The sequence below is a fragment of the Chaetodon trifascialis genome, chromosome 7 (assembly GCF_039877785.1).
Source record: "Chaetodon trifascialis isolate fChaTrf1 chromosome 7, fChaTrf1.hap1, whole genome shotgun sequence".
NCBI lineage: Eukaryota > Metazoa > Chordata > Actinopteri > Chaetodontiformes > Chaetodontidae > Chaetodon > Chaetodon trifascialis.
In genome coordinates, this window is record NC_092062.1 from 25,487,941 (window position 1) to 25,502,928 (window position 14,988).

General features: G+C 45.1%; 1 protein-coding gene across 1 annotated transcript in view; it reads left to right on the forward strand.

Annotated features, from left to right (window-relative positions):
- Positions 1–14,988, forward strand: part of gabbr1a (gamma-aminobutyric acid (GABA) B receptor, 1a) — a 65,557-nt gene that overhangs the window by 17,520 nt on the left and 33,049 nt on the right. The window contains exons 7-9 of the mRNA XM_070966402.1: positions 1,367–1,527; positions 8,215–8,349; positions 14,286–14,456. Coding sequence (XP_070822503.1) covers positions 1,367–1,527; positions 8,215–8,349; positions 14,286–14,456 — 467 coding nt within the window. The remainder of the gene's footprint in view (positions 1–1,366; positions 1,528–8,214; positions 8,350–14,285; positions 14,457–14,988) is intronic.

Genomic DNA, 14,988 nt, shown 5'->3' on the forward strand with positions numbered 1-14,988 from the left:
TGTTTAATTGGAGAAAACCAAATTGGACTCTCTGGTATTTATTTCTAAATTGGCCTCTAACGCGTGTAAGGCCATTATTTACCCGCTCGTACTGATACATTGATCAGAAATTGATCCCGGATGCACCAGCCAGCAGCTGCAGCGAGTTGGTGGGAGTGAGAGGCCAAATGCAAAGAGGGAAATGTGACAAAACGAGGTTGTGTGGGACTCTTGTGCAAAGGATGTGCTGTTTAAGTTAAGCTCAGCGTGTAACTCATTAGAAAATCTTTGAGGAGAATTTTGCCCAGAGCCCCCTCCCAACCTCTCTCTCTCTCTCTCTCTCTCTCTCTCTCTCTCTCTCTCTCTCTCTCTCTCTCTCTCTCTCTCTCTCTCTCTCTCTCTCAGAGCATACATTTCAGATCAGTCCTAGCTCACTCCCCCCCCCCTCCTCTCTCTCACACTCAGCCAGCCGGTGCTGCAGTGGATCAGTCGCAGAGCTCTGGCGCGCCTCGCTTTTCCGCGGCAAATCGTTTCATCTGCTGGAATACGGCTGCGTTGAAGGGGGAGATGTAGCCCGCTATTTCCGCTGCTTCATCTCTCACTTCACACTCCAGTTCTTCTTTTATTTTTTATTATTTTTTTAGCTGCGGCTCCCAAGCCTCACTCATTTGACCCGGTTGACGTGCTCTGCGCGGACTCCCCTCTCTAATACGCTCGTCCTGCATTTTTTTTTTTTTTTTTTTTTGCGCGCATGTCGTGAGCGAAGGACGCGCTGTCCAATGCCGATGATTGATTGCAAGCACAGAGCGACGCGTTTAGTTTAGTTTAGCTGTGCCAAATGTGTGGAATTGCATAAAAATGAGTTGGACTGCAGGATCGAGGTTCGTTTTGAAACTTGACCGATGAGCATCCTTCGGCGAGCGGCGCCGTGTCCTCACACGATCGCTGCGAAGTCAAGGCTGACTGAACTGTGTGTGACTTTGTCCCGATAGTATCCAGCACGCCATGTACAATTAACCATGCATTATGCTAAATTATACGATGACTAAATTATTTAGTCCATCCGCTAAACACTTGCAATTAAAAGTAAATGGTTGGGTTGCTCAGTCCCTGCAAAGCTCAGCGTACACTCCGAACAGCCTGAAGGAGCCGGACACGTGTTGAGTTCACTTCAATTTTGGTTGCAAAATTCGGACGTAAAATAAGCGTAGCCCGGCTCGCCTCCGCTGCGGCACCGAGGCCAACTCGCTCCCGTTCAACTCACCTTGAACCATGCCGGTAATGTGCAGAAGTCCAACGCGGGTAGCTCGTGCAACCCGCGGGCATGCAACGCTCCTCCGGGCGTCTCTCATCGTCTTTCTCCTCCTGTGTCCACGGCCGTCCGCAGGCAAGAAGAAGCTGTACATCGGAGCGCTGTTCCCCATGAGCGGAGGCTGGCCGGGCGGTCAGGCGTGCATGCCCTCCGCTCAGATGGCCCTGGACCTGGTGAACAACAGGAGCGACATCCTGCCCGACTACGAGCTGGAGCTCATCCACTACGACAGCATGGTGAGTGCATGTGGAGGAGAGTCAGAGGAGGTGCGCACTTAAAGTGATGTGTGTTGTCAGCCACTGAGGGACCAAACGATCTGTCTCTGCAGTTAGCATGAGGAGGACCTGACCCTGTTTGTCATCACTGTGGTGTTTAATGTTGACGCTTCCTCCTGCATCCAGCGATGTTTTCTGACTTTTACGCCGCTCCTGTTGTTTTCCACCCTGGTTTCCTCGAGAGTCGAGGCAGGTGTAGTCCATTTCACTTTGCCATGACAACAGGACAGGCTGCCTTTTTGGGAACACCTGCCTTTTCCCAAGTCACAGATCTCAAAGAGCCGCTTTCGGAAAAGGTCAGCCCGCTGATAAGTAACCCTCAAACCCTCCCTCTGCTTAACAAAGGGGGCTGCCGTGCCATGTATAGAGCGGGTCTCTGCTAAATGAACAAACACACCTCCCGCTTGTTGCTCATCAATCATTAATCATGGTGGTATTTTAAAATGTCAGCATTATCAACCACTATAAATCCAATATCCGCCCCCCCGACTGCTTTGATTTCCCTTCGCTGCCCCAGTTTACCACCCACCACACCGACTTCATCAAAAAAGCGCATTATTTATCGTAGTACAAAAATGTTCTATTTGCATCCTAATTCTTATTCTCAAAGTTTGTTTTTCCCCCCAAAAGGAACCATTTTTCTCAGCAAGGGGATGAGGGGAGACGCATGAAAACAATTACTGGATCCCCCCCTTCCTCTCCTCTCCTGAGGGTTATTATCAATCACGCTGCAGGACAGATGCCTGGAGAGTGGCCGAGGCACCAAACAGTTAACTGTACTGGGACTGGTTAGAAATTTGCTACGAGCTTTATTCTGATTGGTGCACGCGGCTCTGCATTGGAATCCTGTTAAACAGAATAGCAGGGGGAGAGAGCGAGTGTGTGTGCGCGCATGGGCGTGTGCGTGTGTGTGTGTGTGTGTGTGTGTGTGTGTGTGTGAGAGAGAGAGAGGGAGAGTTGGCATGGCAACACAGTTACTCTTGAAGCAAACCACAGAAACAAATAAGGTTTCAGCTCTGTGAAAATATGTGTGCAAATTCATATGCTGGATGTATGCAGAGCCCATAGTACAGTGCATGGCTGTCCACATTCTGCCACGCACACACCTTGTTCTCTGCAATCAAACGCTAAACAGATCAAATGTGCGTCCGTGTGCGTGCGCATCCTCTGATTACAAGTGTAGTGAAGCAGGCAGCTGCAGATGTAGCCGCCATAAACATAAAGATAAAGCAATTGCATGAACAGATTTCATAGGGATTGGAAAACATCACTCCTCATGCTTCAGGAGACGCTGGCGCCTCGGGCTCGAGAAATAGATGCAGATCCTTTGAATAGAAGAGCTCAGAGGCTGGTATAACATTGTCTGAATGACGCCGGTTAATTCCTTGAATTAAGTCAAGAGGGGGGATTTTATTGCTCCTGCTGTGGGTATAGTGTGTTTGGAATAAGGTTTTTACCTTCTGATTGCAAACATTTTTCACCTGGATGGAATAGCAATGAGGATCTCACCCTCCCAGATTCAGAAAAGCAATTATAAGACAGGGATTAATTGGCTATCATATTTACATCCAATTATTACGGCTCACACCTCATTCTTGTTTGGTCAGAGAACAAATCTCCAGCTTGTGAACTCTCTGTTTAACTGTGAGATTAGGACAAGGGCGGAACTGGCCCTTTGTTTGCTTGCATCTCAAGATCAAGGCTGGAGAAGCGTAATTATGCGGGTAGACACTCTTGACCCGAATTTATCATGATGAGCAACTTTTATTGCGTCTTTAAAGCCGAACAGCAGTGGTGAATACGAGATGTGCATTAAAGTTGGCAAACAGGTGCCTAAACATACACACACAGACACGCACACGCCAGTCCGTGACCATTAGGATTGGGAGTATCAAGCGATGTCCTCAGCTTGTTCAACATCATACAATATTCATGAAGCTCAACACTTAATCCCAGCCTGTCCTTTTAATGGATGCAGATACCCTGTGGTAGCAGAACGGCTTGTTTCTCTGGCTATTCTGGCGACAGCATCAGACTATTTACAGCCTTCTGAGATCTACACACACGGACGCACACACACTCACACACACACACACAGTACGTGCAGACACACACTCTCTGCGCAGGCCGTTGCCATGGATATATCAAAGCCGAGACTGCAAACTTTGATCAATTATTAACAGTGATGGAGTGAGACAGTGGAGAAACAGAGAAATGGTGAAACAAGGTGCTTCCCTCACTTCCGCCCTTTATTTTAATTGGCAGCCATGAAACAGTTTTTCATCCACTGTGGCAGAACCAGTATTCATCACTGGTCCTCATGCATGTCCATTGGCATACAAGCCCGGAGTGGGGTGCCAGACGTAATTATGAGGAAATTAGGAGATGTAGCCGAGCACGCTTTGAGATTCAATACATAGGCTGTCCCACAGGCCCTTATCTTATCCCCTCTTCACACTCTTTTTATATTATTCAATCTGGAGTGTAATTAGAGAATGTAATATGACGAGCCAGTATCTTCTCCCATTCTTCCCAGCCCTGGGAGCCTTTGGTTTCTTTCAGAGTTTCTCTCGAGCTGGCTTTGACTGATTGGAAAGGCCACATTGGCGCGTTAACGTCAGCGCGATATTGGCTTGGGGAATTTCAGCACCAAGGCCAGCGACAGAGGTGGAGCTGCTGTGTCACATGTGTGTGTACGTGGAGCCGTACGAGTGCGTTTTTATGACTGTGTACGCACACACTGGGGCCGTCAAACCTGGCGCTCTCATGAGCCAAGGAGAGCTGGAAATGAAAGTGGAAATGGCGATGACCCCAGAGGGTTGTAGAAGACAGACCTCCAAGAATAACGGAGATTCCTCAGCCTTTATTGCATACCTGCCAACACCCCTGTTTTCTCTATTTTTTTCATGAGGGAGACGGTGTGCTTTTTCACCTTTACTGCTCCACGTTGTTGCCATAGGTTTCATTCCTTGCGCTCACAGAAACCCTTGAATGAAAGCAAGGTTCAACTATGGCGTCTGATGCTGTTTTGCGGCTGTGTTAGAGAATAGACCCGCTTCATGATTCAATGACTGGAAGACAACAGAGTTTTTCAAGCTCCTCTGTTTGCACTTTCATGAACCACTAAAGGTTTTAATTGAATAACAAAATATCTTTAACCTCCTAAGACCCGAACTCTTGCTTGGCATGCATTTTTAATTTCTCTTTGCTATTTGGGCTGATTGGGACCTGATGAGTGTAAAAATAAAGAATTATCTTTTTACGTGATGTAGTTTCTGAGAAAAATGATGTCCATATATGAGGACATTTGTTTTAGATTTGTAGAGCAAAATCTAGTATTGTGGTATAGACAACCCAAAATGTGATGTCCACATGTGGACGCCAGGTCCTAGGAGGTTAGATTTAATTTAATTGACATTTATTTCAGCAGCCTGTTCCACAGTCTTGCAAACTGAAGCACATTCTGACATTGGAAATCCAAGGGAGACTTATTTTATGTGTGATGAATGAGCGATTTTAATGCTTTTTAGATTTGTTTGTCCACTATTGATCGGGTTTGGCATTGATTTACAACCAAGTAAAACAGATTCTCTCACTAATGCATGCCATTATACTTTCCCAGCAAACATTCAAATGTAATTCTTCTTTTTTTAAATTGAAGCTCAGCAGCCAAGATGGCTTCTATAGCTGTCTTTACATTTGGCATCCTACACTGTTGCCAGTTTGATTCCAATTCCAAAAAAAAAACATTCAGTAAAACATATCGAACATTGTAAACTATTTGTATCTAATAGCAAGATAATATGTAGCAAAATAATGTTGCTTTAACCAAGTAGATGGATAGTAGCTCTTTGTCTTGATATAAAATGCTAAAATAACCTCTACAAGCTCAGAATCTGCACTCTTCTCTAATTTCTACTCAAGTAATATGAAAAACGTATGAAAGCAAGCTGTTATGAAAAGCTCTGATGTTGGATGGTAATGATAAATTGATTAAATAATTCTAAGATAATCAGCGTAGGCGTTGAAATTCCGTTCATCAGGATATAGTTAAAACACTGTAACACCAGAAAGCTAACAAGCTTCTTCTCAGCATGCAGCCAGCCCACAGCCACAGTGACAGAGAACACAAACAACCTTCAGGAAAGGGAGTATTTAAAACGGCCTGTGCGTCACTCTGCATCTCCCTCACACCAACACAACACAACCATTTCTTTTGAGAGGAAGAGGCAAGAGAGATTTTACACCAGGAGCACCAGAGAGCAGGAAGTGATCTGTGAAATCAGCTGGTGCTGCGATTGATCGGAAGGAAAAGCTGCAGCCTCACGGCTCTGCCTCGCACATGGTTGCCTTTTCCTATATGACATCAATATTGTGAGGCTGCTTTCCCAGTCAATATTAATGCTGGTAATCCAGTGAGCTGAAGATGGTCAGCAGTGCGTGGACACTCAGTGAGGCGTGCTCTTCAAGTCTAATTATTCAAACTAGTCAAGTTAGGACAATCCTTTGATGTCAATAAGTGATGGGATTCATGTATAGATTAGCTTTGGAGTTGGTCAGTGAGTACAAACACGCAAAAGCTAGCTCTCATGGTGCTTCCTCTGCCACCTATACTCTGAAGTGACCGTACTGCATGTGAAGAAGCTGTATAAAGTCTTCTGTGGTCTGATAAATGTCCTCGAGTGATGTCACACGAGTCAGCGCCAGTTAGGGTTTAAGACATTTGAAAATGAATAACATCTGTAGGTGTGGGGGTAGAAAGAAGAGAGCTCACCAGACCTCTGCTGGAGGCTAGCAGCTCGAGGCTACATTAGCCGCTACTAGCATAACACACCCCAATCTGAGACGGAGCTTCAGCTGAGTTGCATTAAGGGTAATGTAGGCGGCAGTCTTTGACAAGAGTGAAGAATGCATGGAATAAAGACAGGATTTCTCTGGTTCCGCTCCATCAATTTTCATCCTTTCTTCTTTAAACTGTTCAGCGAGAGTCCAGCAGAGTTACAGGAGTGCAGTGATAAACTGGTGGAGTGATCTTTAAAGTGAATGGTTTACAAACATGAAGGATTGAATCAAAGTCCCAGCTTTTTCATTGCATGATGAAGATTATCTCACTTGGTTGGCTCTTGCTTGCTCACCTGAACTCCACCCAGGATTCACCATGGTAAGCCCATGGACAGGATGAATCATACTGGTTGCAGTGGTCTTGGTTTTGAAAGTCATGGTACACTTGTTAATTATTAGACCAGAAGTGCAAACAAATGTTCATCTGGGAATGGACGCAGGCTCAGCTCACAGTGTCTATTGTCTGCTAAGCCCTTTTCTCCCAATATGGTCACCTCACTTTCTTATTTCCCAGTGGGCTTCGAGCACCCACTGAATTGAACAGATACCGTGACCTTGGTTTTCTACAATGGACATGTTTAAAGAAACATGTCCTGAAGGTGTTTCTGTGGCCCAATAAATCAAAGGTTGATTTGGAAAAAGTAAATGAAACCACACAGACTTTAATGTGAGAAAGTCAACATTTAGAGCTCTGCTTTAATGAGGTTCAGACTGAATCAACCGGTGCATGTAAACATCCTGGCTTTTTCTGCAATGGCGTGACACCTCTGTAATTCCACCCAATCTAAAGTTAATGGGAAACACATCACTCAATAAGAATCTCAGCTATTCCACGTTTTCCCGCCTCTTGAGTGGTGATTACGTCTTCAGAAAAAAATCTGCCACCAAGAGACCATTCAGACCCCATCAGGGTCGCCGGCCGCCGTGTGATTGTTTGTGACGCTCACGTGGAGTGTGTTCTTTAAAATGTGCACATGTGTGTTTGCGCTTGCGAGCCGAGCCATATCTCCTCTTCCATGCCGAATCATTAGATGTGTCAGGTTAGTTTATCTGTGACTGTGATGAGCGGCGCGGCGGTGATGGGCTATCTGGCTGACAGAGCAGTGATGGATCATTCCAGCCACACTCTCACCACCTAGATGCCGCAAATGACTTCATTGGGGTGTTGTAATGACTTGTGATGGCGGCTGTTTTGCTCGTCAGGCTCACTTTTGTTTGGTCCTGCCTGTCTTTCTGTTTTTATGTCTTGATCTGTGGACAGCGTGTTGTGTTTTGATGATGCTTGTGTTTCGGACACGAACGTGATTTCTTTTCTTTTCTTCCTCCGGCCCCGTCTTTCTCTTCACATTTGCATCTGCTCTTTTTGCTGCTCTCTGCTGCTTTCGTGCCATTTGCCTTAATTTTATCTTGACCTCGTCTGTTTTGTCCTTTCCATTTCCCGTGCTTGTCCTTTTCTTTATCCCTCTTGTCTTTTCTCTTAACATTTGCATTGGCCTTTTTGTGGCTCCCTGCTACTTCTGTCATTTCCCTTTCCTTTATCTTCTCTCTTCTGTTTTCTTCCTTACAGTCGCCTCCATCTCCCATACTTCATTGCCTACTTGTTTCTTCCTCGCCCTCTGTTCTCATTCCATCTGTCTCGCTCACCCTTATCTTTTCCATTTTCCTCCCTGTGGCTCCTCCATTTCCGTCTCTCCCCCTTTACCTCTCTCTTTCCATCACCTCAATTATTTTCTCTTCCTTATTATTGATCCACCCATCTGTTCATCTCGTCCATCCATTTAACACCTTGTCACTTTGTCCTTCCAGTGTGACCCAGGAGAAGCCACCAAGTTGCTGTATGACCTTCTCTACACCGAGCCCATCAAGATCGTCCTGATGCCCGGCTGCAGCGGCGTTTCCACATTGGTGGCCGAAGCTGCCCGCATGTGGAACCTCATAGTGGTGGGTCGCTGTTTAGTGCACACTTTCAACCCATTCTTTCAACCCTATCTCCAGTCGTTTGAACGCAGACATTTTCAAATTGTTGAAAGCACAGAGCGGAAATTTGAGGCATGATTCGCAAATGTGCACTGTACAAATCTGAGCATGATATATGTTTAGATTGAGTTACACTTGCTGAGAATATCATTTAATTTAAATTTTTTTTAAATATGACGTCCTTTGTACATAAACATCCGTAAATCTGATTAAAAACTACAGAAAATAGAAGTTCAGAAGATCTTTTTTTTAAGCTTTCCTCAGTATTACAGCTACCCAGTGATTGCTGTCTGTACATGAAAGGGAAACATGAACTAATAATAGCTAATTTGGCTTTCAGTGGCACCAATTCGGCAAAATATATGCAAATAAACACTAGAGAAATTGTGAGCTAACAGCTACAGCTAACTAGCTCGGGCCAGCTACCTAGCTTAGAGCAAAATAATGCATGAGCATAAGGGATCAGTTCATCCTGATTGCACAAGAAAAAACATGTTTTTTGCATCCACCACCATCCAGTTATGCACATAGTTTTGCTTTTATGTGTTCAGGTTTTGAGGTATCTGTCTCTGAGGTTTCAGCCGCTACCCCAAAACAATGGAGGTGAATGGAGTTTTGTTTGTGAGATTCACAGCATTGAGAAATGACATTTAGAAATTCAGCAGCAACATCTCTTTCCAATGTCCCCGTTCCTCTGGAAAATCCACAGAGCACACTGTCAACAGTTTTCATAGGGACTTTTTTTTTTTCGGCAGAAAATTGACAGTGACAATAGTTCACAGCGAGGTCTGTGGATTCACTCCCAGGTGGATTAGGTGGAGGCAGAAATCTCCTCTCTGTCACAACTCGAAAACACAAAACTGAAACTATGTGCACTGCTAGACATCACGAGGGGGAAGTGAGAAAATGTGCATGCATTATTTTTGTAATTCGGGTAAACTGATCCTTTAAGTCAAATAAGATCCATCACAGGAGTGAAGGACACAAATACGATAAAACACAATGAACAAACTCATCTCAGGCACATCTGAGTGTTCAGAACGTGACTTGGTTAAATGTTAAAGCAACACAATGCCGCTTTTACAAATGTGAAGCTGAAGCCACAAACAATGAAACACGTTTAATTCAATACACCACAGCTTTACTTACATATGACCGTTAGCTCATGTTGGCTAATGTTAGCAAACCTTAGGTGGATATTGCTGTATCAGTTGCACAACTCTTTCATTTTACACGTGTACAACCAGTTGCATCACTACAAATGTCTTCAAATGTATTCATCCCCATATTTTATCAATTATGACATCTTTCCCCTTCTTATGCTGGCTGGTTTTTCATCCTTCCTTCGGTTTGTAACAACACTTTTGTCTTCAGACGCGGTCAGACGAAAAGGAAACTTTACCCATTTTCAGCCGGCTTCGTATCATTGCAGTGGCATATGCAAATCAACAATGTTGAACTCCCCTCCGTGTTGCCTGCACCCAGAGCTCTCTGCTCGCTGGCTCTTAGGTGCTCTCTGCTTGTTGTAGGTTTTCTACCTTTTGAGCAAAGGGGAATACCACAGTCCCTTTTTCTGTTTTCTGCCGTCATGTAGCACCAGTCGAAACAAATATTTGCATCTTTCTGCAGCATAGGCAGCCCAGTTTTATGAAAATACCATCCAGCGGTACAATACCCGGACACTAATACTGCAAATAGAGGAGACTATAGTTGAAGCGTTTTCTGTCTTAAATTAGGCTTTAAGGCTTGTTGCTTTCTCTCACAAAGACATTGGTTTGGGAGACCTTGTAGTCCAGAGCGACTTAAACAACTGCCCTGATCCTCTGTAGGGAACAGGAGGTACATGCCAAACAACAGCAAGGAGGACAATATTGCCTCCTGTCCCATATCTCTGTCTCTTGTGGACTTGTGTTCCGAATAGCATGGATGAGGGACATGAGCTGATAAGAAACCTTGACACTGATGTCCAAATCTTCAGATCTGTTTGTGCTGGAAGAATATTGCCTCTGTATTTTCTGCAGGCAGACGGTGTAAAACGTACTGCAGACGCTGTTGGACGCTGACATTGATCTAAATGATCTTTTGTACTTGTGGTAATTATACTAACTTCCCCAAATCAATGCTGTACTTGTTTATCGATTTTAAAATACTTCACAGTGCACTTTTGAAATTATTGATGACACTTAACAAGGCAGTCTAACAATCCTGCATTGACAGCGACACTAAGTGCAAGACAACACATACTGCTTCACCTCACATACTGCATGATAATACATTTATAACAAGTACAAACACGTCCCAGATCTCAGGAGATCTGCTGCCGTCTTCTGCGGCTGTCATTTTATTTTTGAAAAAATCTGCCTTTCATGCCTTCATCAGTTAGTTTATTTTGTTTATCTCATTCTCCGTCTTCTCTTGATCTGCCTCTCTGTCACTCACAGCGTTCTGCTTATTAGCTTTGTCCCGTAATTGAAGTTTCATCCAGAGATTAGTCATCGAGAACAATCAGTTCTAGTGGTTGGCATCTGCCCCTCTTTCTCGTTTCTGGTCTTTCTCTCTTCGTCACTCCTTCTTTCCTCGTCATTAAAAACTCTTTTCCACTTTTTGACTCTTTGCCTTCTTCTTTTCTCCGTCTGCAGCCGCTGCCTGGAGCTGGTCTGCTCTATTTCAGCCTCTTTTTCATTCCTTCCTTCCTTCCTCCTTTCCATCTCCACTGTCTTTCTCTCCCACTCTTCATTTCCGCCTCGCTCCCTCAACTCGAGCAGCCGATTCTCCCCACACACAAAGGGATCTGTCTCTCTTTACTACACGCCACCACTGGCACAACCTCCTAACCGCCACACTCAATTATTTCTGTACGCTGCCTGCCTGCAGGAGCCTCCTCGCATGTCAAACAGCCTCATCAGAGTGCCGGGGAGGCAAAAGCAACCTCCATTTCTGGACGCTGATCAAGGAGGGGCTCTCGATCTGCTCCTCTTGGCACAGTGTTAATTTGATCTCTCATCTCCCTTTCTAAAAGCACTGTAAGCCATTGATGGGCATTGATCTGCTACTACAAGGCCACAGGAGAACTGAGGAACCGAGAATCTAGAGATACTGTTTGCGGTTTTTGGGAAGCTTTGACGTGGAACTTCGCCTGTCTGTTGCAGAGCGACATCGGTCTATTTCTGCCACAGCAGCTTTTTGCTCAGTTTTAGTTTTGTTGCTGCTTTTGTGTCTGGCGAGGGTTTATTTGAGCGTTACCATGAGGAAAAGCTTGCACTTCCTAGTTTGGTTTTGATTTCAGTTAAATTATTACCGTCTACCAGGCTTGTAGCGCTTTAAACCCTTGCAGAATTCACATTTGGAAAGCTAAAATGCATCAAGACCGAGCTGACTTTGCTGCTGAGTGGCTGACTTTAAAGGTTAAAATGAGAAAACAAAGGCACGCTTTCTCACTCACCTCTAGTCGTATCTAGCCGTTCTGGTTTATTGTTGGTTTTATTTGTCCAGGGTTTGAGATATTGGTCCCTGAGATTCTGCCTCTGCCACAATCGAGTTTATTGGAATTTCATTTGTGGTGCTCCCAGCATTGAGAAATGATCATTACAATTTCAGCAGCGTCGTTCCAGAGGACGACTGTGCCTGAAATTGCTCCCTATATAATAGACATTCAGTAATTTGCTCTATAGTGAGCAGTGAACTGAAATTTTCAGCACTTATGGATAATCATTATTGTGTGCTGACAGGTGGAGTGTTGCATGACTGTAATTTTCACATTTATAAAATGCAACATGTTGCTTTGTGGGCTTGTTAGCAGATCTGTGTCTGTAGTGCTGTAGAAATGTTTGAGGGTGTTATATGGAGCGTGCATCCCTCAGCCTGAACACGGCCGCTCAAATAAAGTGGATTAACCAGAGAGTAAGAGTAGCAGAGTAGTTATTACCTGCTAAACATCAGCATGTTAGCATCGTCACTGTGAGCATCTTAGCCTGCTGACGTTAGCATTTAGCTCAGAGCACTCACAGAGCCATTGGCCTGGCTGTGTTGTTCAGTAATGTGAGCGCCACAAGCAAAATTCCTCCTGCATGCATTGGATTAATACGACTTAGGTGCTGTAGTGAGTATTTACAGCAGCAAGATAAACTACAATGGCCGTGTTCATGGTGATGGAGGAACACGTCACACAGTGTGGTGGTTTGTCTCAGTCACAACGGCTACTTCTGCTCCATCATTTTGCACATTTTCACTCTTTTTTTTCAGTCATTAACACCATCATATACCTGCCCCGCCTGCCCTGTAGATGCCCTCAGTGCGTCCCCACCGATCCCAGTCACGCGCACACCTGTTCCCCATTCCTTCATTATTTCCCCTGCATCAGCCCTCTTTCCCCATCATGTGCCAGATCGTCTAACGCACCACCCCGTCTCAGTGTTGCAGCCTTTGTTGCTGTTTCTTACCTGCCGTTCCTGACCACAGCCTGTTCTCACTTTCATCTGCCCCCCTTGCCTGCTTCGTTTGCCCTCGCTGACAGATCACCTGTTGCCGAACTCTGCGCTGAACTCTTACCGAGTTAACGATTGATTGCTTTCGACTGCTCTGCCTCTCAGTGTTTGCGAGTCCACATCTCTGTGCGCTGAACCGTCACAGGAGCTCCGGAGCACAGCAGCAGGATTAAGCTACTTTGTAAGAAGCTTTGTCTATAAGACTTGTTAGTGGGATTGATTCATTGTTGGTTTAGGTAGCTTCATGTGATTTTCTTGAAGTGAATAACATGAGTGAAATGTAGAATATAGCCAGCTTTATCCTTTAAGAAAAGACATTTTTCTGTCTTTTGACCCTTTCACACTGCCTGCATGTGTATGTTACGAACACCTTTATTATTTGACATGAGTCATCCACGCAAGCTGCTGCCGGTTTCTCCAGATCTTTGCCTGCCGCACCCAGATCAGCTGTCACTTCCTGTATAGCTTCCCATCTTTCGTTCCGAGGCCTTCCCCTACCTGCCCGTGCCCACCGGGATTTGTTATTGTGGAGAGTCCACATTGTACATGACATTTGACATCTATCATCAAGCCCCCTTTCGCTCCCAGTGGTGAAGATCCCAGAGCTGTGCCGGTAATGGGGCTGAGATTAGAGCTGGGGAGGAGGATAGGCTGTCTCTATCTGTAATGGTTCCCTAAACGCCAGGTTCCTCATTTTAAAGGAAGCCTGTCGAGGATTTTATCTTGAGTTGTCACTGCGAAACTAATTGTTAGAGGAACATTCTCCTCTCTGTTTCGTCTGGCATTTTCCACCATCCATCTTCCCCGCTGATTTGGACGCACATCTCTAGCAGTCTGCCTCTTGTGGGAATTGAGCCTGAGAGTTCAAATTATATGGGTCCAAATGAAAGAACCAGATGATAACTGGGGCTCCCGTTTGCAACAACAATAATTACATATTTTTTTTGCGTTTGCAGTGTTTGTAATAGTACAATGTGTTGTTACAATTTCATGGCAACGTATGCATGGGAAATCCTGCATGCAGTGTTATTTTTTTGTTGAAATTACAGAGTTTATCGGCACACCTGATAAGCCGGAGGGAAGCTAAAAGGAGGGCGAGAGGGAGGGGGTGTCGATGAAAATGAGAAAATGGGAGCTGGGATTGTTTCTCTGGTTCTCTGTCTTTTTGCTGGCTTTCCTCTCTGTTGTTTGCTGTTTGAACCAGTCACCATCAAAGAACACTGTGTACAAGGGAAGAACAAGAGAGTCCTGATTTGAATGCGTTTTGATTGAAGTCTGTTTACTACTGATGCCTTGAAGGACCTTCAGAAGTGTATTTTCCTCTGCTTCTCTCTTTCCTGCTAAACTTCTTCCTCCTTCCAGCCTTAGTGACTGCTCTCCTCTCCCTTTTCTCCGTCTCTGCCTCATGTTTCACAGCTGTCCTACGGCTCCAGCTCTCCGGCTCTGTCCAACCGTCAGCGTTTCCCCACCTTCTTCCGCACTCACCCGTCGGCCACCCTCCACAACCCCACCAGGGTGCAGCTCTTCCAGAAGTGGAAGTGGACCCGCATCGCCACCATCCAGCAGACGACAGAAGTCTTCACCTCAGTCAGTACCTTTAATCTTCTTCATCTCACCTTCGTTTCATCTCTGACTCTCGAATCTCTGTTCCTTTTATCTCCCCCACTTACTTTTTATCGCTTTCTCCTTGTCCTGACTTCGGCCCCGTCGTTTTTGCGGGTTGTGATGATCGCCTGATTGCCCGCCTGCCTCTGGATGTTTGTTTATGAGAGCCGCTGTGTTCTCAGGCTATGCAATGCTCCTTCAAGCGATCTCCCCCGGCTATTGATGGAGGATTTTTGAAGTAATTTGTTGGAGTATTGGTTGTGAGAAGTATTGATCAAGCAATACATCACTCCCAGGCACAGCGGTCGATACCATGACACTTGGGTTGGTTCCTGTAATGGAGGTTAATGATCCCGCTCTCATATTCTTTCCTCTCCTTTCTTACATTCTTCTCCTTTTCACTTGTGTTCTTTGTCTAAAAATCTATTCTCTCCCGTGCTGCCTTTATCATGCATCCCCACACTGCCCATCCCTGTCTTGCCATTTCTCATATGCCCTTCAGATTTTTTTTTCT